Source organism: Podarcis liolepis (genome assembly GCF_965112155.1).
Source record: "Podarcis liolepis genome assembly, chromosome: 10".
Classification (NCBI taxonomy): Eukaryota; Metazoa; Chordata; class Lepidosauria; order Squamata; family Lacertidae; genus Podarcis; species Podarcis liolepis.
Window position 1 is genome coordinate 54,759,495 of NC_139562.1, and position 27,035 is coordinate 54,786,529.

At 43.4% G+C, this 27,035-nt stretch overlaps 1 protein-coding gene across 1 annotated transcript in view; it reads right to left on the reverse strand.

Annotated features, from left to right (window-relative positions):
• Positions 1 to 27,035, reverse strand: part of CTTNBP2 (cortactin binding protein 2) — a 117,542-nt gene that overhangs the window by 80,465 nt on the left and 10,042 nt on the right. The window contains 1 exon segment of the mRNA XM_083463269.1: positions 20,908 to 21,015. Within this exon segment, the coding sequence (XP_083319395.1) occupies positions 20,908 to 21,015 (108 nt within the window).

Genomic DNA, 27,035 nt, shown 5'->3' on the forward strand with positions numbered 1-27,035 from the left:
TTATTTTTGCCTTCTTTCAAGTCCTGAAAAGCAGGTGGCTTCAAAAACAGGCCAAATGATGAGAAACTCATCGTTTTAGAAATGTCAGCATGAAGGAAAGGTAGTGCTAAGAGGAAGCAGGCCATTCCATAGTTAATTGAGTTCTATTCAGGCATTATCCGACATCAACAACAAGGGTTCCAACAGTGGCTTCCAACCATTGGCCCCATCCCTACCATCATGCCTCTGTCGAACATCTGTAGAGCACATCTGTAGAGAGAAGCAAAATCTACGATTGTAGGTTCCTCTGCTATTTCGAACCTTGTTTGAGCTATAATATGAGACTCCACACCGTAGCTCCATGTCTTCAAATTTCTTGTAACTTCTCTTGAGAGACACAGCTCTGGTCAAGATCCATTGATCTACTTCAGGATATTAGAACTCAAAGTGAAATCCCATGCACACTTGCATGGAAATAAATCCAATGGAAGACCATGGGACTCTTTTGCGATAATTACATTTTATATTCTTTGTTGAAAAATAAAAAAATACGAAATTACAAGTGCACAGAATAAGATAAGACACAAAAAAGAAGAAACAAGAAGTAGCAACTACGTGGGGGGGGGGAAGGAGATGTTGTGTACATTACAAAAAAGGTACTTAACTGCTGAGTAAATATGCATAGGATTATGCTTGGGACTTTGTAGGATAAACTCTTGCTAGCCCTGAGAATTCTCCCAAAGCTTGTGGTATCCAGTATTCATTAGGACTTACTAGCATCCAAGACCTACAGCCTGTTGCTAGTCATCCTCTGCTACAGACTGCTTCCCACCAGATCTTACTTTGAACCCTACAGGTGCTATTAGCACGACAAGAAAAATGGGGATTGTACACCCTATAGCAACTTTTGGAGTAACCTGGGCAATACAGATATCCATCTTTCCTGAAAAGCATCTCACATTCACAGCTGGGTGCTACAGTGATAAACCAGAAGCGCAGGAAGTTCTTAATGACCTCAAAGAGAAAATCATGCACTGCTGGCATCTGCGTATAGAAACGAAACTAACACATTTTTACAGCACTCTGCAGATTTCATCACTTAACATATGGTAAAGAGTGTAACATTTCCTTGATTCTTTTTTAAAGTCACAAGCAAAAAGCACATTACATTTTTTAAAAAAATAATTCACAGAGCTTTTGCATGGAGAAAGAAAAGTGCATTCTCTTTTTAAAACGACTCAAACATTCCTTTTTTTTGAATGCCAAGATCCAGACACAGTATTTCCCTTCGAGGCCAACAGACAAGTTTAGAAGAAGCCAGTGGAAGTTTCCTTAAACGTCACCACTACAAATAGCCAAAGGAACATTTTCTAGTGAAAACATGTTGATTTTGTCTTTTTATAGCAATGATACCTTTGGCTGGGCTCTAGAGAAAGCCAGTTTTATATGACTCACAGACACCTGGCGTTTCTAAAATCCAAAACTTTCCTCACCACCCAAGCATGCCAATCCGATCCCCAACATACTTGCCAAGCGCACTGTATGGGAGTGTGACCAGCAGTACAGTATGTCAAAAGGTCATGACATTTATAAGTGCACATGTGCATATTTAGTCTGTATGGGCAAACACACACAACGCTGGGCATTTGAGAAGTATTTCAGCCAGGGGCTAAAATATGTATGATTTGGCAACATAAAAGAGAAGCAAAGATCAGCCAAACATAGCACATTTCTCTTAATAATGTTCCTTGACTCAAGGTGTAAACTTCTCACTTCACTCATAATCATAACTGTTTCCTGACCAAGAAGGACTGACTTAAGGCATATTGCTCCCTGAGATGGAGAACCCCCTAGTCCACATATAGTATCCAACCAGACTGGAGACTGAACACACTCAGCGGTGTGTGGTCAGTGGATTTGGGGAACTAGGTTAGTGCCCTAAATGTTCCCCTGGCACCTCCTTCCCGAAGCCCAGGAAGTTTCTGCCCAGCTTAGGGACAGAGTCGCAATGCTGACGCGTGCAACACTAGATCGTCCCTTTCCCCCACTCTCCCTTGCCTCTGGCCCTAACTGTTCCCTTATGAAAAATTTCACCACGTGCCACTGAACACACTGGTCATGGGACAGTATTCTCTACTGGACCTGGGGGCAGCAGAATAGCTTAGAGAGGATGGGGAAAGTTGACAGCCCCCTGTCTCAAGGCATTTGCTACATGGTGCTACTGCCTCACTCTGCCTGATATGGGGCAAGCCCATGAGACTATGGCAAGGAGTAAGGTAAAGGTAAAGGGACCCCTGACCATTAGGTCCAGTAGTGGCCGACTCTGGGGTTGTGGCGCTCGTCTCGCTTTATTGGCTGAGGGAGCTGGCGTACAGCTTCCGGGTCATGTGGCCAGCATGACTAAGCTGCTTCTGGCAAACCAGAGCAGCGCACAGAAACGCCGTTTACCTTCCTGCTGGAGCGGTACCTATTTATCTACTTGCCCTTTGATGCGCTTTCAAACTGCTAGGTTGGCAGGAGCAGGGACCAAGCAATGGGAGCTCACCCTGTTGTGGGGATTCGAACCGCCAACCTTCCGATCGGCAGGTCCTAGGCTCTGTGGTTTAGCCCACAGCGCCACCCACGTCCCAGGAGTAAGGTAAGATGTCTTAATTCCCTCAGAAGCTGTCTGATTCATGGCAGACTTCCTCAATATAGTGCCCTCCATCGGTTTGGGACAATTCCCACCTTCCACATACAGCATCACCAATGAAGAGGGTTGATAGGAATTATAGTGTGGCAACTTCTGTTGGGTACTAGGTTAAGGAGTTGGGCTTGTCTCTTCTTCCCTCAGTCCAACACATAGACATTCAAAGCACTCAGCTCTTAAAATCAGAAATTGCTGTGTTGCTGTGTGTTTTTAATAAGTTCCCTCCTCACTCCCACATCTTAAAGTCTGCTCTTATAAGTAAAAGTTATATGAGCTGAGCAGAGTCTTTGCATATTAAACTGATAATGCAGACATCCATCTGAAAAACATTATGTCAGAATAGAACATCGCCTTTTGCCATAAGGATTTACAAGCTGGAGATGGGAATCCTTCCTGTTCACAGATCTTTCCAATAAAATTTGTGCAGATTTTGCATTCCATAGAAGTTGAAACGTTCTCCAAATACATTGGCCAAAAAGATCTCAAAACAGGCAAGGCCATCTAGAGCCCATGGTTTTAGGGAATCTGGAAGAAGCTGTGGCAAGCTTCAAGCTCTCGTTTTCATCTCTCCTCACCCAATTCTTTCGTGCATGAGGAGAGTAAGATTTTCTTATTTCACTTTAAAACAAAAGAGAGCTCCACTTTATGTCCAAACCTAGAGAATGGTGGCTTCCTTCAATTAAAGTTAGTTGAAGCCAATAAGGAACAATAAGAGAGAGTGCATGAGCAACTTGCCCGCAACTTCTCCTTAATCACCTAAATCCATGGTTTAGTTTTAAGTCAGGGTTCCCCAAACTTGGGTCTCCAGCTGCTTTTGGACTACAATTACCATCATCCCTGACCCCTGTTCTTGCTAGCTAAGGATGATGGGAATTGTAGTCTGAAAACAGCTGGAGACCCCAGTTTAGGAAACCCTGTTTTAACTGATTGTCTGAACTAGGCCTTTAGCTTCAGGTAGGTAGCCGTGTTGGTCTGGCTCAGTCAAAATAAATAAAAAAATTGGTCTCTAAGGTGCTACTGGACAATTTTTTAATTTATTTGAACTAGGCCTTGTACTGTTATCTCAAAACATTTTCTCCAGATGAGGCTAAGTCAACAAACTTTTACAGATGAAGCAATGGAATGAAGCTGGCTTTTTTGTTGTTGAAGAAAATATATCTCTAAGGTAGCCAACCAAAGATTTCAACTAGGTTGCAGTTTTCCAGTTGCAATTGAAACACTAACTCAATTGATTAATATATTTTATTTTAAAATGTATATTCCTTAAGGGAGGAGTCCCCCCCCCAAAAAAATATTTTCAATATGAAAATATTGAAAACTTTAAGTTCCTCTATCAAGATCCACAAATGAATGTTTTAACAAACTGATTTCCATAGCAACAAACTGTTGCTACAAACAGGCAATCACGACAACTGGCAAATTGAGGTTGCCAAAGAAAAATATTGAGGTTGCCAAAGAAAAATATTCTGTTCCATCATGTGTTGTTGTTGTTGTTGTTGTTGTTTAAGTAGAAGGATTAATAACAATAATCAGACATTTGCTCTTGTTTTGTTTTTCTGTGAGATCTTTTGTAATATAATAATTATTAAGTAATAAGTTATTATCATAAGTAATGTAATACTTTTGCCTTCTGTGGTAGGCTTAAACTCACTGGTCTAGTGACCTCATAGGCTCACGGCATGTTAGACTTCAGTCACCATCCAAAATCCTGCCAGGGCCAGACGAATTGTAGATTGCAGCTGTGGAGTTCTGGGTAAACAGCAGCTGCTTCATTGATTCCAACGACAGATTGCTCTGTGTGCGTAATCTACATGCAACACTCTCTAATACTGAAATGAGAGAAGAACCCAAACTCTGTATGTGCCCTGGAGCATCTCAACTAGCCAAAGTCCCATATTCTAGGTCAGGGGTCAGCAAACATTTTCAGCAGGGGGCCGGTCCACTGTCCCTCAGACCTTGTGGGGGGCCGGACTATATTTTTTAAAATAATAATGAACGAATTCCTTTGCCCCACAAATAACCCAGGGATGCATTTTAAATAAAAGCACACATTCTACTCATGTAAAAACACCAGGCAGACCCCACAAATAACCCAGAGATTCATTTTAAATAAAAGGACACGTTCTACTCATGTAAAAACATGCTGATTCCTGGACCGTCCGCGGGCCGGATTTAGAAGGCGATTGGGCCGGATCCGGCCCCCAGGCCTTAGTTTGCCTACCAATGTTCTAGGTATTAATATAACCCGGCATGGATACAAAGACTGCAAGAGATGTTAGACTCTTTCTAACAAAAAGTCACAAACCATAAGCATTCTAAAGCACCACACACACACACACCCCAGTTTGGTTGGCCATAATCAAGCAGCATTATTTAAATTACATATGGGAGATTGTATGCAAATAGCTCTCCAGCCCTTCAGGGTCAAGACGCAACATAGATCAGTCTGAGCTGTGTTGAGGGAAGCACTGAGGGAAGACACTGGAGTATGATGGAATAAATAAGAAACAAAAAATATTTCACAGGTCTAAGTTATTTAGTGGGATTCCAGATGGCGAGCAAGAACACAGGGGAGTGAAAGACTGACTTTCTCAAGCACTAATTACTAAACAGAAGGTAGTCCTTCCATTGAGAGTCATGAAGAGCTAATTCAGTGAATAATGCCACATTTAAAAAACTACATTGTCACATTCTAATGAATCCATAATGATCACTACCTACTTGGTTTAAATTGACTATTGCCACTGCAAGTTTAAAACCAGCTAATCACCTGGTCATCTAAGGTATTAATGGCTTCCTGGGCGAACAGAGATTAATTTTTTGCAAAAGTTGGGTGTCTTCTTTATTTTAGGCAGTGGTGGCGAATATGGGTAAGTGAGCTAACAAATATCATGGGAAATATTTGCAAGAAATGTCCTCCTGCTGGAGGACATTTCTAGCAAAATCAGGTGATGAGTGCCAAGAGAAATGAAGGCAAAATGAGACCATTGAGAAAGAAATGAAAGCATTAGCATGCTCAGGGGAACCCCAGGATTTGCAGAAATACAAAGAAAATCTGGAAAAGGCAAACCCATTGAGGAAGATAAAAATGGAAAAGGGGGTAGTGATTTGAGTATGGAATGGCTTGCTGAAGGAGGATGTGGATGGCTGGAACCATGAACAAGAATACTCCAATATAAGGAGGTGGAAATAATACATTACAACATTTTGTTGCAGATCTCATTTGTCTTTACTTATCAGCAGGATCTCAACCATTATGCAGGCATTCATTATGGCAAGGATTTTATGGATTGGAAGCTGATGCTAATTTGAAAAAGCTAATGTATAATAAGTGACTATGGTCGTGGCCCCACTGTTCAAGCCAAAATCGGGGCTTGACTTTGTGGTTTTAAGCAATCCATCTTTGTTCAGATAAAAGAAATGCCAAGAGAATGAAGCCATTATAAATAAAGAGGCAACTTCGCTTGATTCGTTTGCTTGGATTACCAAAAACTCTCTTTAAAAAAAGCTTTATTCCATTGCTCTGTATGTTAAAAGGCTTTTGGAAAGTGATTTGAAACAGGGAAATAAAAATATGCCCTTGATTTTCCCTCTCTTCCCCTCTTCCCCTCGTCCTCCTAAAGGGGTGGAATGATCAACAGTTGAAACAGGACTGGGATAAGTGGAAGGAGACACACACACTGGCAACTGCTCAATGAGTTGGAGAACCTTGTTAACCACAGGACTTGGCAAGGACTTGCAAATGTTTGGCAGCAGAGCCCACTGCAACCCCTGAAGGTCAATTAAAAGTGAACCTACTTATTGTCTGCAACCTGAATAGAATTTAAAGTCATCAAGTCTTGCCCCGGGGAGCCAAGTACTTGTGACCACTATACTCAACTCTACTGTTCTAACAGAGACTGCAGGCAGCCGAGTAAGAAGTTTAGCTAAGGTGATATTATGAGGCCACCTGCTACCTAAATACTAGTTACTGTGAAAAGCTACGTTCATGGAGAACGGCGTGCGCTTCTATCTCCCCCCCCCCCCTTGCAGGGTAAGTTATTGCAGTAGGGATCTGCTTCTGACATCATGTTTCCTCGCCTTGTTTGCATTACAAGAACGCAGCTGGGGAACCAGCCTGAAAATGGCTGCAGACACTCATGTTTCCTGATCTGCCCCAAGACTCCCAAAAGCAAATATCTGGAGGCATATTGTTCTCTTACCCTCTGAATAAAGCATGACTTAGACTAAAGCGGCCGCCATGGTCTTACTGACACCAGTCTCCAAACAGCCAATCTCTCTTTAAAATAAAAATGATGCATGAAGAGGATAAACTAACAGCCAACTGTATTTTGCTCTGAATACCTTCCCCCTTTACCAGTTTTTCTGCTCGCTTGCTCTGCCTATCCTGACATCCTACATCTGATTCTCCAAAGACAGTCCAACACTTCTCAGCAGACTACTGTATATCCTAATCTTAAATTATCTCCACATTATCTCTGCTATGTAAGGAAGACTTGGCAAAGGTGATCCAGTGAGGTTCACAAGTCTTGTCCAGATTAACTCTAAGCCAGGCATAGGCAAACTCGGCCCTCCAGATGTTTTGGGACTACAATTCCCATCATCCCTGACCACCGGTCCTGTTAGCTAGGGATCATGGGAGTTCTAGGCCGAAAACATCTGGAGGGCCGAGTTTGCCTAGGCCTGCTCTAGGCTGTTCCAACCTTAGCCACTAGGGTTGCAACTAATAGGGCTTTTGTTTCCCCATCACTGCTTCTCCATGCCAGGAAAAGCTACAACTGCTGAATATCTACTTGACAAAACAGTACTAAGAGCACAAGAAGGAAACCAAAGCAGTGGTGATCTGCTATTCACTACACCACATTAGCTACCTAGCTTAAAATGTCAGCAGTTCCATTTTTTATTATTATTTAGAGCACTTATGAGTGACACTCAACAGTGAGGTGCATTCAGATACTGAAATTACATTGTTCTTCCTGAGATAGTAAACCTTAAAAAAATACTTACGAGTTGCTCTCCTGATACCATGTTTTCTTGGGAAGCAATTTCGACCTGCACTGCAGAGAACACTGAAGATAAACACTGACTGATTTATGTGTACAGTATTCATCTGAAGTGGAAAGGTTCACATGCGTGCCTGACATTTCAGGAGAAGAATTGCCAGCATTCTCTCAACCCACTATAAAGTGTACATATAAAACCTCATGACACCAAACTGAGTATATGTTACTTACTACCTTAGGGTGGTTGCTGTGGCAAACTACACAGTCTGCTTGATACCCAGAGGGGGAAGATACAACAGGAAAGACATAAAACACCAATCCTGGTAAGAAGAAGAAGAAGAGTTTGGATTTGATATCCCGCCTTTCACTCCCTTTAAGGAGTCTCAAAGCAGCTAACATTCTTCTTTCCCTTCCTCCCCCACAACAAACACTCTGTGAGGTGAGTGAGGCTGAGAGACTTCAAAGAAGTGTGACTGGCCCAAGGTCACCCAGCAGCTGCATGTGGAGGAGCGGAGACGCGAACCCGGTTCCCCAGATTACAAGTCTATCGCTCTTAACCACTACACCACACTGGTACAACTGTACTGGCTGCCGATTAGTTTCCAGGCCCACTTCAAAGTGCTGGTGTTGGTCTAGAAAGCTTTACATGGCTCAGGACCTCAGTACAGTGGTGCCTCGGGTTAAGAACTTAATTCGTTCCCGAGGTCTGTTCTTAACCTGAAACTGTTCTTAACCTGAGACACCACTTTAGCTAATGGGGCCCCCTGCTGCCCACCGAGCCACCACTGCATGATTTCTGTTCTCATCCTAAAGAAAAGTTCTTAACCTGAGGTACTATTTCTGGGTTAGCAGAGTCTGTAACCTGAAGCTTATGTAACCTGAAACGTCTGTAACCCGAGGTACTACTGTACCTTAAGGACCGCCTCTCCCCAAACGAACCGCCCCAGACCCTGCTCTTGTCATTTGAGGCTCTTCTCTATGTTCCCCATCCTGGAGAGGTTCAGAGGCTGGCAACAAGAGCGCAGGCTCCCTGTCTGTGGAATGCTCTCCCCAGAGAAGCTTGCCTGGCACCACCATTGCATGTCTTTAGGCTCCAGACAAAAACATTCCTCTTTACGCAGGGCCTATGGTTATTAAATAATGACCTGTGAAAGTGTGGGAGAGAGGAGTGTTATTATGATGACTATTTTATTATCAGGCTGCCTGTCAGTATGTGCTTTATTATGTTTTTATCATTGATATGTTTTTGATATTGTATACCACCCTGGGATCTTTTGATAAAGGGTAGTATATAAATTGTAATTGTAAGGGACGCGGGTGGCGTAAAACCTCAGCGCCTAGGACTTGCCGATCGCATGGTCGGCAGTTCGAATCCCCGCGGCAGGGTGAGCTCCCGTTGCTCGGTCCCAGCTCCTGCCCACCTAGCAGTTCGAAAGCACTCTTAAGTGCAAGTAGATAAATAGGTACCGCTTTATAGCGGGAAGGTAAACAGCGTTTCTGTGTGCTGCTCTGGTGCTGGTTCGCCGGAGCAGCTTCATCACGCTGGCCACGTGACCCGGAAGTGTCTGCGGACAGCGCTGGCTCCCGGCCTCTAGAGTGAGATGAGCGCACAACCCTAGAGTCTGTCAAGACTGGCCCGTACGGGCAGGGGTACCTTTACCTATAAATTGTAATAATAATAATAATAATAATAATAATAATAATAATAATAATAATAATACAGTGGTACCTCAGGTTACAGACGCTTCAGAAATAGTACCTCAGGTTAAGAGAGCCAGTGTGGTGTAGTGGTTAAGAGCGGTAGTCTCGTAATCTGGGGAACCGGGTTCGCGTCTCCGCTCCTCCACATGCAGCTGCTGGGTGACCTTGGGCCAGTCACACTTCTCTGAAGTCTCTCAGCCCCACTCACCTCACAGAGTGTTTGTTGTGGGGGAGGAAGGGAAAGGGGAATGTTAGCCGCTTTGAGACTCCTGAAGGGGAGTGAAAGGCGGGATATCAAATCCAAACTACTCCTCCTCTTCTTCTTCTTCTTCTTCTTCTTCTTCTTCTTCTTCTTCTTCTGCTTCAGGATGAGAACAGAAATTGTGCGGCGGTGGCATGGCGGCAGCGGGAGGCCCCATTAGCTAAAGTGGTACCTCAGGTTAAGAACAGTTTCAGGTTAAGAACATACCTCCAGAATGAATTAAGTTCTTAATCTGAGGTACTATTGTAGTTCTGTTTTCTTTTAATGGTGAGAGAGTTATCACTCCCATAAGCAGATGTTGAAAAGCAGTAGTACCTACTGTTCATCCCAGACACACTGGGGAGGCTGCAGGGGTAAGAAACACAGTATGCTCCAGATGTTGTTGGATTCCACCACTCATCGTGTGCAGCCAAGATGGCCGACAGTCAGAAATTATGGGAGCTGGAGTCCAGCAACATCAGAAGGGAACTACATTGGTTACCTCTGACTTAGTCCAACAACTGGATCAGCCAGAGGCTTTTGGGAAGCAGAGCGTGAAGGCAACAGGGCTCCCTTGCTAACTGACCACCCAGAAACAGGAATTCATAAGTCTACTGTCTCTGAACCTGCAAGTTCCACCCTGCTGTCATGGCTAGAAGCCAGCGGTAGACCTGAGCTCCACAATTCCACCCCCTCTCCAGCAGCTAAGTCCACTATCAACACATCTTGTGGCAGAAAATTCCACCAATCAAATGTGCTTTGTGTAAGGAAGTGCATAAAAAGTACAAACCTTGGAACTTCTACCGTTCAAGTTTAGTGGACGACCCTAAGTTCTGGCATTGTAACAGAAAAATGTCTATTTACATCATGCCGTTTTATAAACCTAAATTATATTCCCATTCTTTTATTCTAAGTTAAATAGCCACAGATATTTTCACTCAGAGAAAAGACATTCGTGCCCATTTTGGTCTCCCTTCCCTGTACCTTTCCAAGGTCTACAAATTCCTTTGGGGGATGCAGCAGCCAAAACTATATACACAACAGCCATGGCAGCATGGATAAGGGCCTTATTATGTTAACCATACTCTTCAGCATGGAATCTGCATCCTCATTATGCACTGACCGGGCAATTCTATGCATGTCTACTCAGAAGAAAGCCCCATTTAGTTCAGTGGTACATACTCCCAGGTATGGGATTGCAACCTGTTTTCGCTTAGCCATCATGGCCTGAAGGTCTTTTCCCCAGTCAGTCGCCACCAGTTTAGGGATAATGCTACAAACTATAGGTTGGATCTAGACTTACAGCACAAGCCTAACCATGTCTACTCAGAATAGACGTACATCCTATTGAATTCGATAGGGATTACTCCCAGCTAAGTGTGGTTAGGTTGAAGTACAACTAATGTACGCTGCCATCCTAACATAGGGTGGTATTCAATTAAATTTTACTTAGCGTAGACCCACTGAAATTTAGGGGCCTTAGTCATGTTCATTTATTTCACTGGGTATACTCTTAGCTGACTACTGCCCCCAGAGTCTAGAATTTACCTCTGGTCAAATAATATTGCTGGCATAAAGTGAGAGACAGATAGCAACATTGAGAAAAATGTTTAATATGCATAGCTATATGTGCAAAGTTCCACATTGTGACTGCACAACCTTTTTCATTCACTGTGTGGTTTCCTTTGTCAAAGGGCAAAAGTGAGTTGTGGTGTGGGGCAAAGGCAAAGTTATATTACAGATTATATTACAGCAGGTGTCTTACAAACTTTGCTATAGAAAGTATAGCTTTATACTTGGGACATAGCATGTGGACGGTTTTCATGAAAGCTTTGTAAGACATACGGGCACATTTCCTTGCCTAAAACACCGCTCAGATTAGTTAAATGAAACTATGCCACTATAAATGGCAAGTGTGGAAAGACACAAACTTCTCCCACCATTCTCTGTTCCAGGAAAAAATAAAAACTTGCTCCTGGAAGACTTTCACCCAAGAAAATAAAGTTGAGCCTTTTTACACTCACCAATTTTAAGCGCTTCTCCGCGCAAAACAAGGTTAAACATCCACAGCTGTGAAATGAACATAAATGCATAGCAGAGGGCATCCTCTGGATGAATAAGGCCTAGGTTCAACCTCCTGCGTCTCTAAACAGGCCTGCAGAAGATTGTCAGTACAGACCAGAGGTGGGGAACCAGTGGCTTTTCCTGTGGTTATTTGCCTCCAGCCCCCATCAATCTCTGCCAACACGGGCTGTGGTGAGAGATTATACTTCAGCAACATCTGAATGGCTCTAAGTTAACTGCCTTAGGTAGACAACACTGGCTGAGACAGCTTTTAAGCTTGGTGACGCTGAGCCAGGAAATGACGCTTTCTTTCTCTGACAGCTATCTCGGTCTCACCGCAACAGACTGGCCAAGACAAAGGGGGGGGGGAACCTGTTCGGAAATCTAGGTGACCTTGAGATGTTCTTCTGTGCTTGAGGAGCTTTTTCATAAAAGCAATTACCAACTGCAGTGAAAGCAGTTGCTTTAATATATTCATGGAGCCTGGAGCTATCCTATCAGAGTGGTTACAAATGCCCACTGCAAGGGTTCCTAGGAAAGGGAGAAAGTTTCCAAGATACAATGGTCCACACAACAATACGTATTTATTTATTGTTACATCTGCATCCCTCCTTTCCTCCAAGAACCTCAAGATGGTGTACATCAGGAGTAGGCAACCTAAGGACCGGGGGCCAGATGCGGCCCAAACGCCTTCTCAATCTGGCCCGCAGACGGTCTGGGAAGCAGCGTGTTTTCACATGAGTAAAATGTGTTCATTTTATTTAAAATTAATCTCTGGGTTATTTGTGGGGCATAGGAATTCATTCATCCCCCCCCCCCCCAAAAAATATAGTCCCATAGACCATGGCCCACCACATGGTCTGAGGGGTGGTGGACCGGCCCATGGCTGACAAAGGTTGCTGACCCCTAGTGTACATAACCCTCTGTGTCTGACAGATTGTGACTGGTTTGAAGTTTCCCAGTGAGCTTCATGGCTGAGTGGAGATATGAACTCTAGTTTCCCACATCCTAGTCCAACAATCTAACCACTACGTCATATTGACTCTCCTTTGAGAGCTCCTATAGCTCCCGGAGGCAAGGACTTGCTTGGTGCCATTCTACAGAACTACATTAGAATTCATGCGCAGGTTTTCTTTGCAAATCTCTCCTGTTTTCAAACAAACCTATCTGCATAGGGAGCCATCAGACTTTCTCTTTATTGCTGGTTCGATTTCTAGCTACTAAATATGCTGAACCAAGGTCAATGTACTCAAATGCACAGGCAACAGGACACTTCTCAGGTGAGAGCTTTCAATTTTAGAAATCGAACAAAAAAATTGCCAAGTAATTTCCCTTGGTGGTTGCTGTAACCTTTTTAGAACTCAATTCTACCTCTGAGCTGTTTCCTGAGAGATTGCTTTTCAGTTTGAGTTTTGAAGAAATCTGTTCTGTGCACACGCCATGCATTTTAACAACTTAGGCCTCGTTCAAAAAACAACCGAAGCAGGCATAATTGCAATTAACAACAAATCCACCTGCTGTGGGAAAACGCAATTATTGACAAGGTGGCCAAAGTTGTCTAACATCTTTGGTATCTTTAAGGGAGAGGGGCAAATTAAGACGCAATATTATGGGCACTGGAGTATTGCTCCAGTGACCACGTGTGTGGTATACTTTGATACGAAGAATGGGGGTCAATTCTGGCAATGCACTTTCTACTCCCATCCATGCGCCTGACAATTTTCACATTTGCTCAAATATAGCATGTTAGTTAGATTGTGGCTGCAGTTTGCAGCAGCTCCAAGATAATGGATGCATATTTTCCAGCCTCTATGGTTACCTAAGTTGTCACTGGTTAAGACTGGCAAAGGGAAAAATCAGTGCCAGTGTGGTGTTGTGGCTAGAGTGTCAGAGTAGGACCTCGTAGATCAGGCTTCAAATGCCTGCTCGCTCAATGGATGACTTTGGGACAGTCATTGCCTCTTAGCCTACCCTACCTCACAGGGTTGTTGTGGGGATTAAATGACATGAGGGAGAACCATGCACACTGCCTTTAGCTCATTGGAGGAAAATGTGAGTTGCGCCTCAAGGCCCCCAGGACCCACCCTGAAAATAACTTCACTCGGACACATATTTTAGTTTTAAGTCTTTGGGCAAATTTTTGGCCACAACTTTATTGAATTACAATTTTGTGAGCAGTATTGGCTTAGGCATTGTCTCCCGACTATAACTGACTCCACCTCTCTGGGTGGCAGCCTAAAGGGGTAAACCAAATGAAGGAGCAACATTGATGCGGACCAACCGAAGCTCACCCCGGGGTTCCTGTGGTCCTGTCATGGCCCTAGCCCCTCAAGCAGGCTTTGGACGAGATCAAGGACCCCCAGATTCCTTTAATGGAATACCCCGTTCCTAGAGGGGCAGGTGATGGCCACACCTCCCCTCCCCACAATCCAACCGGGCCAGTGCCTAACCGCCACCTTACAAGTTGTGGCAATTGCTAAGGGGTAGGCAAAAACCAAGTGGCTAGAGCCAATATGCCAATTGGAAAAAATTCCTACCCAGCCCCTGTTCCAAAACAGGTGACCCAAACCAAAGCAAGGCCAGATGAAACTACCTAACTCTAGGGAGGGAGGGTGGGTGTTCGGCAACTTGACGTGAGTGCCCCTACTTCCGTCACGCCAGCGGCGTAGCGTGGGTTGTCAGCACCCGGGGCAAGGCAAGTAATTTGCGCCCCCTAACCCGGGGCAAGGCAAGTAATTTGCGCCCCCTAACCCGGGGCAAGGCAAGTAATTTGCGCCCCCTAACCCCTAACCTGCCACGTCAGGTGATCTGAGGCGAGTTGCCGCTGGCGCTGCCGCCCAAACGACTCGGCTTGCCCGGAGGAGGAGGGCAGAGAGGCGAGGAAAATGCAACATGGCCCAGCAGCTGCCGCAGCAGCGGCGGCGGGGGGACTGTGAGGAGGTGCTGCCTGGCGCGCCCTCCGCGGCCCTGACACGTGGGGACCGCGGCGAGCGCTGAGAGCCGCTGCCAGCTCGTTGGTTCCGCGAGACATGGGGCTCTGCTACAGCCTGCGCCCGAGGCTCTTCAGTGACTTCGGAGGCGGCGAGCGCCCCCCCCAGATGTTGCACCCGGTGCGGCCGGCCCCCCTTGCACCCCCCACGCTATGCCACTGCGTCACGCTGCCGCTTTTAAAGCCCCTTGGATCATGCCACCCTCTGGGGATTAGCTAAAACAGCCTGGCGTGATCCAGGGGCTGTGGCCAAGGCTTTTGCTACTTCCCCCACCCATTCTACCCCTATGGGGTAAGTCCCAGGCGCCCGTGCGCAACCAGGACCCTCCAATAGGAGGATCCCATATATAAATGCAATGAAAAGTTCTTTCCAGCTAAGGGAAGACTTGTTTCTGTGACTGCATTCTGATTCACAAACTATGGTTTATAGGAAACCTGCATTATCAGTACTGGACAAACTTCTGGATATAATTTTGGTGTTAAAAATTAAAATGTATGCCTTTACCCTTCCAAGGTAGGGCTGTATCTGTGGATCATTTTCATGCACGCACCCTAAACTGCTATGATGATTACCCAGAGATTCTGCAGCAGTGCTAACCTGGAAGCTTCTTAGTTCTGATAAAGCGTGGTCTCTGTTATCTCTGTTTATGGAATTAGATTCTGCTTTGTTATGGAAGGCAAACCCTGATCATGCTGTGGATGAACCTAGATACCAATATTACGGACAGAAGGCATAAGATGAAAAACTAACCTAAACAAAGATAACACGAAAACTTAATTCAATATTCCCATTATTTGTACCACTACAGTCATAAAACATTTTTTTTTCTTGCCAAATCTCTTTCTACCAGTTCTATCAACAATTTTCTAGTTCATATGGCACTTAAAACTAAACATAATGCAAGCTAGTTGTAAAACACAGAGCATACCATATACAGAGAGAGCATATTGTATACACACAATGTCTTATGTATACAGTCCGTTTTCCACTTACAGATCCCTAGTTCACTCTGAAAGTTATACACATGTCACATCAGAGAAACATAGCCAAATATGGAACACACTGCATTTGTTAAAGACCATCTTTATCCTTCTGTGCAAAGCTGAATCAGCACTGTAACAGTTCAGATTAATTTTTAACAGTTGTTTGTCTTTTTAAGGCTATATTCTCAGCAAGAGATCCTCCTGCCGACTTTTATAGCCTCTGAACCTGCAATTCTGATTCGGATCTCTAAACAGTCAAAAGGCTTGGTTTTAATATCTGCTCAGCTACTTCAGATCTGATCTTCAGAAGTCTTTATTTCCCAGTATCTTAACTCACAGCTTGCGTGCATTTTTTTAAAAGCGTTATCATTCACATCCAGTTATCTTGAATGGTTTCCAGTCTGTTCCAATTCAAGACAGTAAATTTTATTAGAGAATCTAGTGTAAGGGGGGGGGATCTAGGGTCCAAAACAGGAGATCCTTGACACATACACACAATGCCATAATTCAGATGGCAAGCTGGAAGGTCAACTGTGAATAGAACATGGATTAAGCTGTGAATTTGCGTACAAATCTACAAATGCATTTGAATCCTCACTTGGGCTCCACTAGATTGGCTGGATACACTTTTTGATGCAAATATGAAAGCACATCCCCATCTGGAACCACAAGCTATTGAGCGTGACTAACGCTGAATTGGAGCCATGAAGATTTAAACTTCTTTGTCTTTCTTGTTTATGAACAGCTTTATTATTTTTCTCCTCAGCACTACATATTACCTTCTAAAAATCAGATTCTCATTTCCAAAAGGCAATAGACACCGAAGTCTGCTTTTAAGCACTCCCCTGGTGTTAAATTTGCAATAAATATCAAATCACGTGACTTCCTAGAACTTGAAATGAATTATTCTAAGCTCAAGTGCTTCCATATATTAAAAAAGTATCCAGAGCAATCTTTCTCCTCTATTTCTAATTATCTGCATGGCAGAGCATGAGGTGAAATCTAAATTTATTTTCATAGGCAAATACTCGTTTACCACCTGCAGTGTTTTAAAAAGGGGAAAGAGAAATTGGAAATAAACAAACAGTCCGAGCTAAAATGGATATTAAAAACTTGAGCAGCTAATGACTTAGATAAACATCAAAACAAAGGGGTTGATCTAGTCCCATAAGCAAATAGCACTTCTTTGTGGAGGGATCCCATAGAGAACAGCAGAATCCAGGATATACACATCATTTTGGGGTCTTCCTAAAAATCTAGGTGGCTTCCCAGCCTATTGATACTCAGTACCATGGGAGGGTGGGCTTGGCTTCTGTAATACACTTCTACAGGGGTGTGCCCCCAGATATTGTTGGGACTACAACCCCCATTATTGCTCTGGTTTGGCCATGATGGAGTTGCAGTCCAACATCTGGACCGCCTGTCTCTACTGTACAGGGATTATTCTGTGAACAGCTGCTGAGACCACAGTGAACTTGATCAAGCTCTCAAAATGTTACTGCATGTGAACATCTACCAGTATGAAAGACGTATGTTTAAATCTTCACATAGACAGAAGGTGGAAGCTAATGAATTCAATGTGAGGGCAACAAGTTCTCCAAACATCTCTGAATCTTTGGAATGATGGGAGGACTGTACGGGACTGATGGACCACTCTGTAATGTTAATACCCAATCCAGGACTTGGCATTGTTAGAAACAGGTCCTGAACTAATCACAGCTGGTTAATAATATAGTTGAACATTTAATAACATCTAAATTGCAACATGGTTTGTAAACGTTTGAATAAACAACAATGCATTCGTTCGTACTGCTATAAAAGGTGGGATATAAGAATTAATCACAATAATAAAATATGTAACAAGTATACTATGCACTCCTGCTGCCAATAAAAACTACATTTCGCATGTTTTCAAATGTGATTTGGAAAATGTCTTATTGGTGTGTGCATCTTTCCCCACCGAAATAAACCCCACACAAACAGTCCCTACAAACTTTGATGCTTGTACTTTTTGAATGTGTTTTTTTAAATGTTAGATCTAAAGTTCACAGAATACAGGAGAGGGCTCCTGATACGGACAGGCATTTGTTAGGAGTTATACAAGCTGCTCTCTGCCCCCATTACATCCACAGTGGATACGATCCATGTGAGAGAGAGAGAGAAAAGAGAACAATACACAACACAATGGGCAAAAAGGAATTGAAGGGCTGGGGAAATCTAGCATATTATTTTTACTATCTAATTCTATTTTCATCTCACCTTTCCTCACAGACACTTAAGGCTGCATGCATAGCTCTTTTCCCAGTCATTTTATCCTCAAAACACCTCATGAGGTAGATTAGGCTGAGCTATACAGGTGTCTGGCCCACGGTGATCCAACAAACTTCATGGGCTGAGTGGGGGTTTGAATTTGGGATTTGGTTTGACAATCTACCCTCAATATCATAACACACTGGCTTCTGGTCGAGCTTTGCTTGACATAACCATGCTAGTAAATCCTCAAAGTTCATCAGTGTGCAAAAATATTTACTGGCCCAGCTGATCTAAACATACCTGTCTTAGTCACTTGTGGAACAATATTGATCCAAGGAAAAACGACAACCACCCATCCCACAGTCCATTTCACCTGGTCGCATTTAGGCAACGTTTTACTTGTCATCTGCTACCATCAGAGAATTGCTGCCATGAATAACAAACTGTGATGGATCAATATTTTAACGCGACTCATTTTATACAAACTGCCAGGCTCAGTAGCTTTGGCTGGGTTCGTGCACTTAATTTTGAGTAAAAACAACTACAAGTCTCGTGGTGTCTTAAAAGACTAACAAATTTAGAATGACATTGCTGTCTCTCTTTGGAGTTCTTTAGCTCCAGGGGGGCCATTTTAAAGTAATTTGCAGTGTGTCCTGGATGGTTCTCCTACTGGCTTTTGAATATTGCCATTTCTGATGTCAGATTGGTGTCTATTTATTCTTCTGCATAGAGACTAGCCTGCTTGTGCTTTGTAGAATGCAGAAGGGCATTGCTGGCAGATGATGGCATATATCACATTGGAAGATGAATGAACCCGATACCACGAATGGCATTATTAGGTCTTCTAATACTTGTTGCCAGTGTAGTTATGTGGACAGAGCTGGCATCTAGATCTATCACAGGAGCTGTCCCTGTGTCCATAACTTTGTTATATGCCCCGCTGTTACTGGTGAGCAGCTATTTAAGGTGTGAGATCTGTACAGTGGTGCCCCGCAAGACGAATGCCTCGCAAGACGGAAAACCCGATAGACGAAAGGGTTTTCCGTTTTTGAGCTGCTTCGCAAGACGATTTTCCCTATGGGCTTGCTTTGCAAAACGAAAACGTCTTGCGAGTGTTCCGATTTTTTTCTGCTTCCCCCCCTTTTTCTAAGCCGCTAAGCCGCTAATAGCCTTTTAGCAGCTAATCCGCTAAGCCTTTAATAGCTGCTAAGCCTTTAATAGCCGCTAAGCCTTTAATAGCGCTAATCCGCTAAGCCGCTAATAGGGTTGCTTCGCAAGACGAAAAAACCGCTAGACGAAGAGACTCGCGGAACGGATTAATTTCGTCTTGCGAGGCACCACTGTATGTAAGGACGTACAAGGCCTACTATTCAAGGCCTGTGACATGGAAATGCCATTGTTCAGAATGGACTATAGAGCATAGGTGCTAAGTTTGAGTAGCTTCCGCTGGAAACTTTAAGTGACAAGTGGTGTCCGGTCATTTTATTCTTCTAGGTTTGTCCTGTAGCAGATTATTACTGAGTAGTAGTCTGACCTAGTTGATTTGTTTTTGTATTTGGCATGTAGACTATGGTGCACAAAAGTTAATGCAATAAAAATCTGTAAGTCTTTACGAGTGCCACTAGACTCTGTTATTTTTGCTGCAAAAGTCTAATATGGCTGGACTTTGGGGGAGTAATTCTGAGTAATTCCTTTCTTGGAATCAAAGCTTAGGGACACTGGATTTTTTCATGCTTCGATGCTCTTTCTCCACAGCGTTCAGTACTACAAAATCTGTCTGCTTATGGCAAGTGTAACATTATATAGCCTGTAAAGGAGGACAGGCAAATCCCAGCAATGTATATATAGAGAGAACAAATGGCTACGTGTCATATTGGGTAGTTTCCCCCTCCATTATTTTCTCCTTAAATTAACACGAAGTGTGTGGGAGGGAACTCTAACGGGATTTGAAATCTCTCAGTCTTTCAAACCAATACCAATGTAAAACATACAGGGACTTAAGGCTAAATATTTTACAGCCACAAAGTGCAAGATTCCCCTAGGAAGTGATGTATTAGAAAGAAACGCATCTCTTCTGGTATCTAAGCACTGGTATTCTCTTTGAGAACATCCTTTTGTGAAAGAAAGTTCATGTGGATGCATTGTGCGACTCCTCACATAAGTTTATGAAGAAAGAGCTGCTTATAAATACCTTTATTTCCCTTCAGTTACAGAAAACTAGTTTAAATATAGATCAGCCCAGTTGTGAAGTTGCAGGAATAAGCATGTTATCCAACTTCTGTTATCTACTATGATTATCTTAGTATTGGGTGAACTTCTTCACATTACTGTTTTTTCCACTACGTATGACTTTTAAAAGTTGGTACTAGCATGCTACTGATTTGTTTTATTTAAAAATGCATACCTTTTTTGTGTGTGTGTGTGTGTGTGTGAGAGAGAGAGAGAGAGAGAGAGAGAGAGAGATTCCTCCTGCTTTTTATGAGAATCTCCTTTGAACATGGCAAAAATATCATATACAATAGTACCTTGGAAGTCAAACGGAATCTGTTCTGTAAGTCCATTCGACTTCTAAAATGTTTGAAAACCAAAGCACGGCTTCTGATTGACTGCAGGAAGCTCCAATCGGAAGCCCCGTAAGCCCCGTTGGATGTTTGGCTTCCAAAAATAGTTCGCAAACGGGAACAGTCACTTCTGGGTTTGCAGTGTTTGGGAGCCAAAACGTCCGAGAACTAAGCTGTTTGGAAACCAATGTACGACTGTAGCAACAAAACAAACACAATTTGGTGTCTTTGTTACCTCTTTAGGCACCAGGAAAAAACATTCCTTTTTTTTCTCAGACCTTTGGCTTATTAAACCATCTATGGCCTTTTAAACTGTGGGGTTTGTTTGTTTGTTACTATATTATGTATCCTTGGATGAAGAGCAGTATAGAAATAATAATAATAATAATGTTATTTTTCTTTACGGATGTAAAATTTCTATATATTTAACAACAGGAACATACCCTTAAAGCTTCAATCACAAGATCTTGTGCTTCCAACTCCCCTTCTAGAACACTCAAGAGCATCCGCAGTTCTGATTTGCTGAGATTGTCCACATCAAACTCTCTTTTCTGCAAAATGAAGGAAAAGCAATGATTAAAACAATGTACACAAGTCAGAAAGTCACCTAATGCAGCAGGAAAGTAAAAAAAAAAAAAAGTACCCGTAGTTCTTTAATTTTAGTTTAAAGGCTTGATGCTTCCCATGAGAATAGGAACAAATGCGTTTGCATCATGGCCAATAAGCACCAACAACAGCATCCATGTGTTTGCCAGCATGGTGTGTGTTAGGGCTGGGTTTCAGTTTCATAGCTTTTGACCTGGCAATATATCGCAAATCATGATGTGTGTTTGTGTGCTATGCAAAAATCACAGTGTGAGGAAAGCCATGAAGCCAGCCAATGCATCTACATAGATCCATCCTTATTTCAGACGTTATGATATCAGTATATTGCGATGTTTAGCTGGTGCTATATTGCGATGTTGAAAACCAGAAAATGCAGTCGTACCTCGGAAGTCGAACACCTTGCGACTTGAACGTTTTGGCTCCCAAACGCCGCAAACCCAGAAGGAAGTTTTCTCGTTTGCGAACATTCTTTGGAACCTGAACGTCCGACGTGGGTTCCATGGCTTCCGATTGGCTACAGGAACTTCCTGCAGCCAATCAGAAGCCATGTCTTAGTTTCTGAATGTTTTGGAAGTCGAACGGACTTCCAGAACGGATTCCGTTCGACTTCCGAGGTACAACTGTATTGAAAACCCAGCCCTACCTGACAGTAAAAGCAAGCTTAATGAGCTGACATTAACTTGCTTCAAATACATAGAAGCAAAATTGACAGACTAGTAAGTTAAGAGAGTTTTTAACAACTTTATTTGTGAATTTTTAAACATAAAAAATTCAGCAACATTTCAAATTTAACAATCAATCAATCCACCTGCAACTTCTCCTCCCTCCCTCAATGGTTCCGCCAAAATTTCAATTTACGCTGCATATTATGGTTACTCTATACCTTTGTCTTATCACAAAATAAAATGAAACTTCCCCTTCCTCTGCTGTTCTTACTCAAATCCTATTTGTGTTTTAAAATATTTACACTGAGTTTCTAAATATTCCACAAACATTTTCCAATGCTATTTAATGTCAATCTTTTTTTGATCTCTAATTTTTACAAGTCAAACTTGCCATTTCTACATATTCTATCAATTTTCTTTGGTAGGTACTGTCGCATCATGCTATTTTTGTGCATATAATATTCATGTGGCTGTAAAGAAATAGATTTATTGGGGGGGCGGGATATCTGCTCATTATGCCCAGTAAAAAGACTTCCAGTCTTTTTGGGAGAGTTACCTTAAATCTCTTTTTTATCTCATTGTAAATCATCTCCCAAAAGTCCTTAGCCACTCTGCATGTCCACCACATATGGTAAAAGAAGTCGTCTACTTCTTTACATTTCCAACAAAAAATTGATGTTGATTTGCTAATTGTAAGTTGAGAGGTTTTAAAACTGGGGTCGGGAAAGGGAAAAAAAAAACGCAAATCAGAGCAGATGAACGGCAAATAGAGCCTTTCACAAAAAGTTATTTGACTAAATAAATTATAGCTGCACAAGTGCCACTGATAGTCATTTTGCCTGAATAAATTAAGAGTTACCCTGCTTTAAAAGCAAGGGGAAAATACTCTCTGTAACCAACCCCTTTGGCCATTAGAACAATAGAACAAAATAACAATACCCAGAAGAAAAACATATCTTTCTCTGCCTGCCACCATGTTGCTTACTAGTAACTCCCCCTCAACCTGATGGGCAATAACAGCCAGGTAAAGTATTTCCACTTCAGGACCAAGCGTAACACAGCTATTCCATTCTACTGGGTTTTATGACCTACACGCAAGGAAATGTTGCTCTAGGGTGACATTTGGCATGCAAAACTTAAACATGGGAGATTTTATTTAAACTTTAAAGAGCCTGCTTTGTTGTTGCATGAGAGTAGACAACAAAAGAATTCAAAATACAATTTCTCAGTTGATTTTTTGTTCCTGCAGCTATCAAATTCGTGAGCTCGGTATAATTTAATACCCAGTTGCACATAAGTGGTAGTTGCTGTGTGTCATTTGAAAGTAAGGGAGCAGGAAATATTATTGCATTGAAACACTCTTGTTACTTGAGTCAAAGAACCGTGCACAAAAATGCCATTTATAAAATGTCTAGAACTCCTGCTACTGGAGAGAAGCCTGAAGTCTTGCTTTAAAGTATCCCGGTCTTCTTGTGCTAACAGAAACAGAAATTAGCATTGTTGCGCCAATTCCCTCCTATAGTTTTCCCTGTATGGTGACGACACATCTCTTCAACCTGACCTTCAACATCAAAATGTATATTCTTAGGACTCATCCTATTCTTGTGCTTGCAATTTGTTTGAATGTGTTTTGAACTGTTGTGACCTCCCCCTTGGGATCTTAAAGTGAAGGATGGCCAATAAATTAAAATACCAACAGTGACAACGCTAACAGTTGCCCAGACAAGAATGTTTCACTAACGATTTCACGAGCAACTGCCCAGACAGCAGTGCTTATCTGAGGAATGTTGGTAACAAATTCACACAAAAAACTGAAGTCTGGGATGAATGCGATCAGAACTAGGGAATCTCTCACCAAAATTTTGGAGAGGCTGCACCTCCACAGGGACATACCTCCACATGTGGCAGGAATGCCCTAAAATCCAACCCTTCTGGACAGCAGTCCTACAAGGGATACGTACCACTCACATTATATAGGGCTTATAACCCACCTACTCTCAGCAGCCAGAAGCCTCATAGCTAGACACTGGAGAGACCTGTCAGGAGTAAACATGGACAAATGGTATCAAATTGTTTGGGAAACAGCCTTACTAGAAAAGCTAACCAATAAACTGAAACTAACATGGTGAAATTGGCTCCCAGTACGTTTCTGAGCACAATTCAAAGTGTTGGTGCTGACCTTTAAAGCCCTAAACGGCCTTGGTCCTGTATACCTGAAGGAGCATCTCCACCCCCATCGTTCAGCCCAGACACTGAGGTCCAGCGCCGAGGGCCTTCTGGTGGTCCCCTCATTTCGAGAAGTGAGGTTACAGGGAACCAGACAGAGGGCCTTCTCGGTAGTGGCACCTGCCCTGTGGAATGCCCTCCCTTTAGATGTGAAGGAAATAAGCAGCTATCTTATCTTATTAAGATAAAGATAAGATTTATCTTATCTTTAAAAGACATCTGAAGGCAGCACTGTTTAGGGAAGTTTTTAGTATTTAATGCTGTATTGTTTTTAACACTCAAATGGGAGCCACCCAGAGTGGCTGGGGAAACTCAGCCAGATGGGCGGCGTATAAATAATAAATTGTTGTTGTTGTTGTTGTTGAATGCCTTCACCCTGGTATGGCTCCCCTTTATCACATACACAGCCCAACAACACAACAACAAAAATCCACCAGCGGCATACAAATCAGTCTGGTTTACCTGACCCAACAAGCCCTCCCCCCCTCACAAATACAAACAAACCCCACTGTGGACAACCACAGACAACCAACCACACCCTGCCCCCCAATACCTCTCACTACCAAGGAAATGTAATAAAGAAATAGAAAGATAACCTACTCAGCTGACACAGACCCCAAACCCCACACATACGCTATACAAAACAATATACAGTGGTACCTCAGGTTAAGTACTTAATTCGTTCCGGAGGTCCGTACTTAACCTGAAACTGTTCTTAACCTGAAGCACCACTTTAGCTAATGGGCCTCCTGCTGCTGCTGCGCCGCCAGAGCACAAATTCTGTTCTCATCCTGAAGCAAAGTTCTTAAACTAAAGCACTATTTCTGGGTTAGCGGAGTCTGTAACCTGAAGCGTATGTAACCTGAAGCGTATGTAACCCGAGGTACCACTGTAAACCTCATCACCCCACCCGTCCTCTCACCACTCTTCTTCCCCAACCTTAAACTGTAAAGGTAAAGGTAAAGGTACCCCTGCCCGTACGGGCCAGTCTTGACAGACTCTAGGGTTGTGCGCCCATCTCACTTAAGAGGCAGGGGCCAGCGCTGTCCGGAGACACTTCCGGGTCACATGGCCAGCGTGACAAAGCTGCATCTGGCGAGCCAGCGCAGCACACAGAAACACTGTTTACCTTCCCGCCAGTAAGCGGTCCCTATTTATCTACTTGCACCCAGGGGTGCTTTTGAACTGCTAAGTTGGCAGGCGCTGGGACCAAGCAATGGGAGCGCACCCCGCCGCGGGGATTCGACCCGCCAACCTTTCGATCGGCAAGCCCTAGGCACTGAGGCTTTTACCCACAGCGCCACCCGCGTCCCTTAAACTGTACTCAACGCTAATGTCTCACAACAGATGCAACTGATTTGTAAGAAAGACTGTACAACCTGAAAAAAGAGAAAAGGCATGTACTTTTTTCAACCAAGGAAATTTTTAATAAAAATATATTTTTTAAAAAAAAAAGACCTAGGGAATCTCCTGCACCCATTCTCACCTCCACCCACTTCAACTGGAAACTCATCAAATTTCTACCCACTCCCCTCATGGACAGTCTGTGCTGTCTTCAACTTCCCTCTCCCATTTATCTTCATACTACAAGCTTTTGCCCTCCACCGTCATCTAAACCAAAAGACCTTGGGGTAAAAAGGTAAAGGTAAAGGGGCCCCTGACCATTAGGTCCCGTCGTGAGCAACTCTGGGGTTGCGGCGCTCTTCTCGCTTTATTGGCCGAGGGAGCCGGCGTACAGCTTCCGGGTCATGTGGCCAGCATGACTAAGCCGCTTCTGGCGAACCAGAGCAGTGCACAGAAACGCCGTTTACCTTCCCGCTGGAGCGGTACCTATTTATCTACTTGCACTTTGACGTGCTTTCGAACCGATAGGTTGGCAGGAGCAGGGACCGAGCAATGGGAGCTCACCCTGTCGCGGGGATTCAAACCGCTGACCTTCTGATCGACAAGTCCTAGGCTCTGTGGTTTAACCCACAGTGCCACCCGCGTCCCCTAGCAGATCAGTCTATTTCTGGTCCATGCCACTATTGCAGGTATACACCCCTAAATCCATTCAAGACCACAGCCATAGTCATTTGTGGCTATCAAAAGAATTTCAACATGAAAAGTGTCCATTTAAACATGTCTTATAGAAGACACTTCACACTTCTAAATGTGTTTCGCTAAGTTTTTTTTAGTTGTATGGGAACATTTGTGTGACACAAAAGCCATTGGATAACTAATTTCTAATCTGCACATTAGCCCAGGAGGTGCAGATCAGAACATAATTTGCAGAGATTTGCAAGCAAATCTAGTTCCAGGGAGGCTTAAGCCAATATACTAGTTAAATCAGGCATTCCCAGCCTTCGGCCCTCCAGATGTTTTGGACTACAATTCCCATCATCCCTGACCACTGGTCCTGCTAGCTAGGGATCATGGGAGTTGTAGGCCAAAACATCTGGAGGGCCGCAGATTGGGGATGTCTGAGTTAAATGAAGAACTACATCAAACTTGTAATTTCATCAGTAAGCATCCTCATGCCATGCTCTCTAAAGATGCCATAGCTAAATCCTACAGCAGACACACACACAGGCACACATATTTTTAATACAACAGCCCCCCCCCCCAATGTGGCAGTTAGGCTTGTCCATGCTCTGCAATGAATATGTCACTCAGAGTTGGAGGGGAAATAATTAAACCGATATATTCTGATAAGCTTTGAAAGTTGTCCAACAGTGCAGTTCTGTGCATTTTTACTCAGAAACAAATTCTATTGTATTCAGTCAACTCTACCTCAGTGTAAGTGTGTGCAGTGGGGGGGGGGGCATGGCCCTCTAGAGCAGTGTTTCCCAAACTTGGGTCTCCAAATGTTTTTGGACTACAATTCCCATCATCCCTGACCACTGGTCCTGCTTTGCTAGGGATGATGGGAGTTGTACTCCAAAAACAGCTAGAGACCCAAGTGCTCTTGAGGATGCTGGACTATAACTCCAATCATCACTAGCGGGAGTCCTGCAACATCTGGCTGGCCACGGGTTCCCCACGACTGGTGGGCAGGATTGCATTTCTCAACTTGTTCAAGCTTCAAAAAAGGA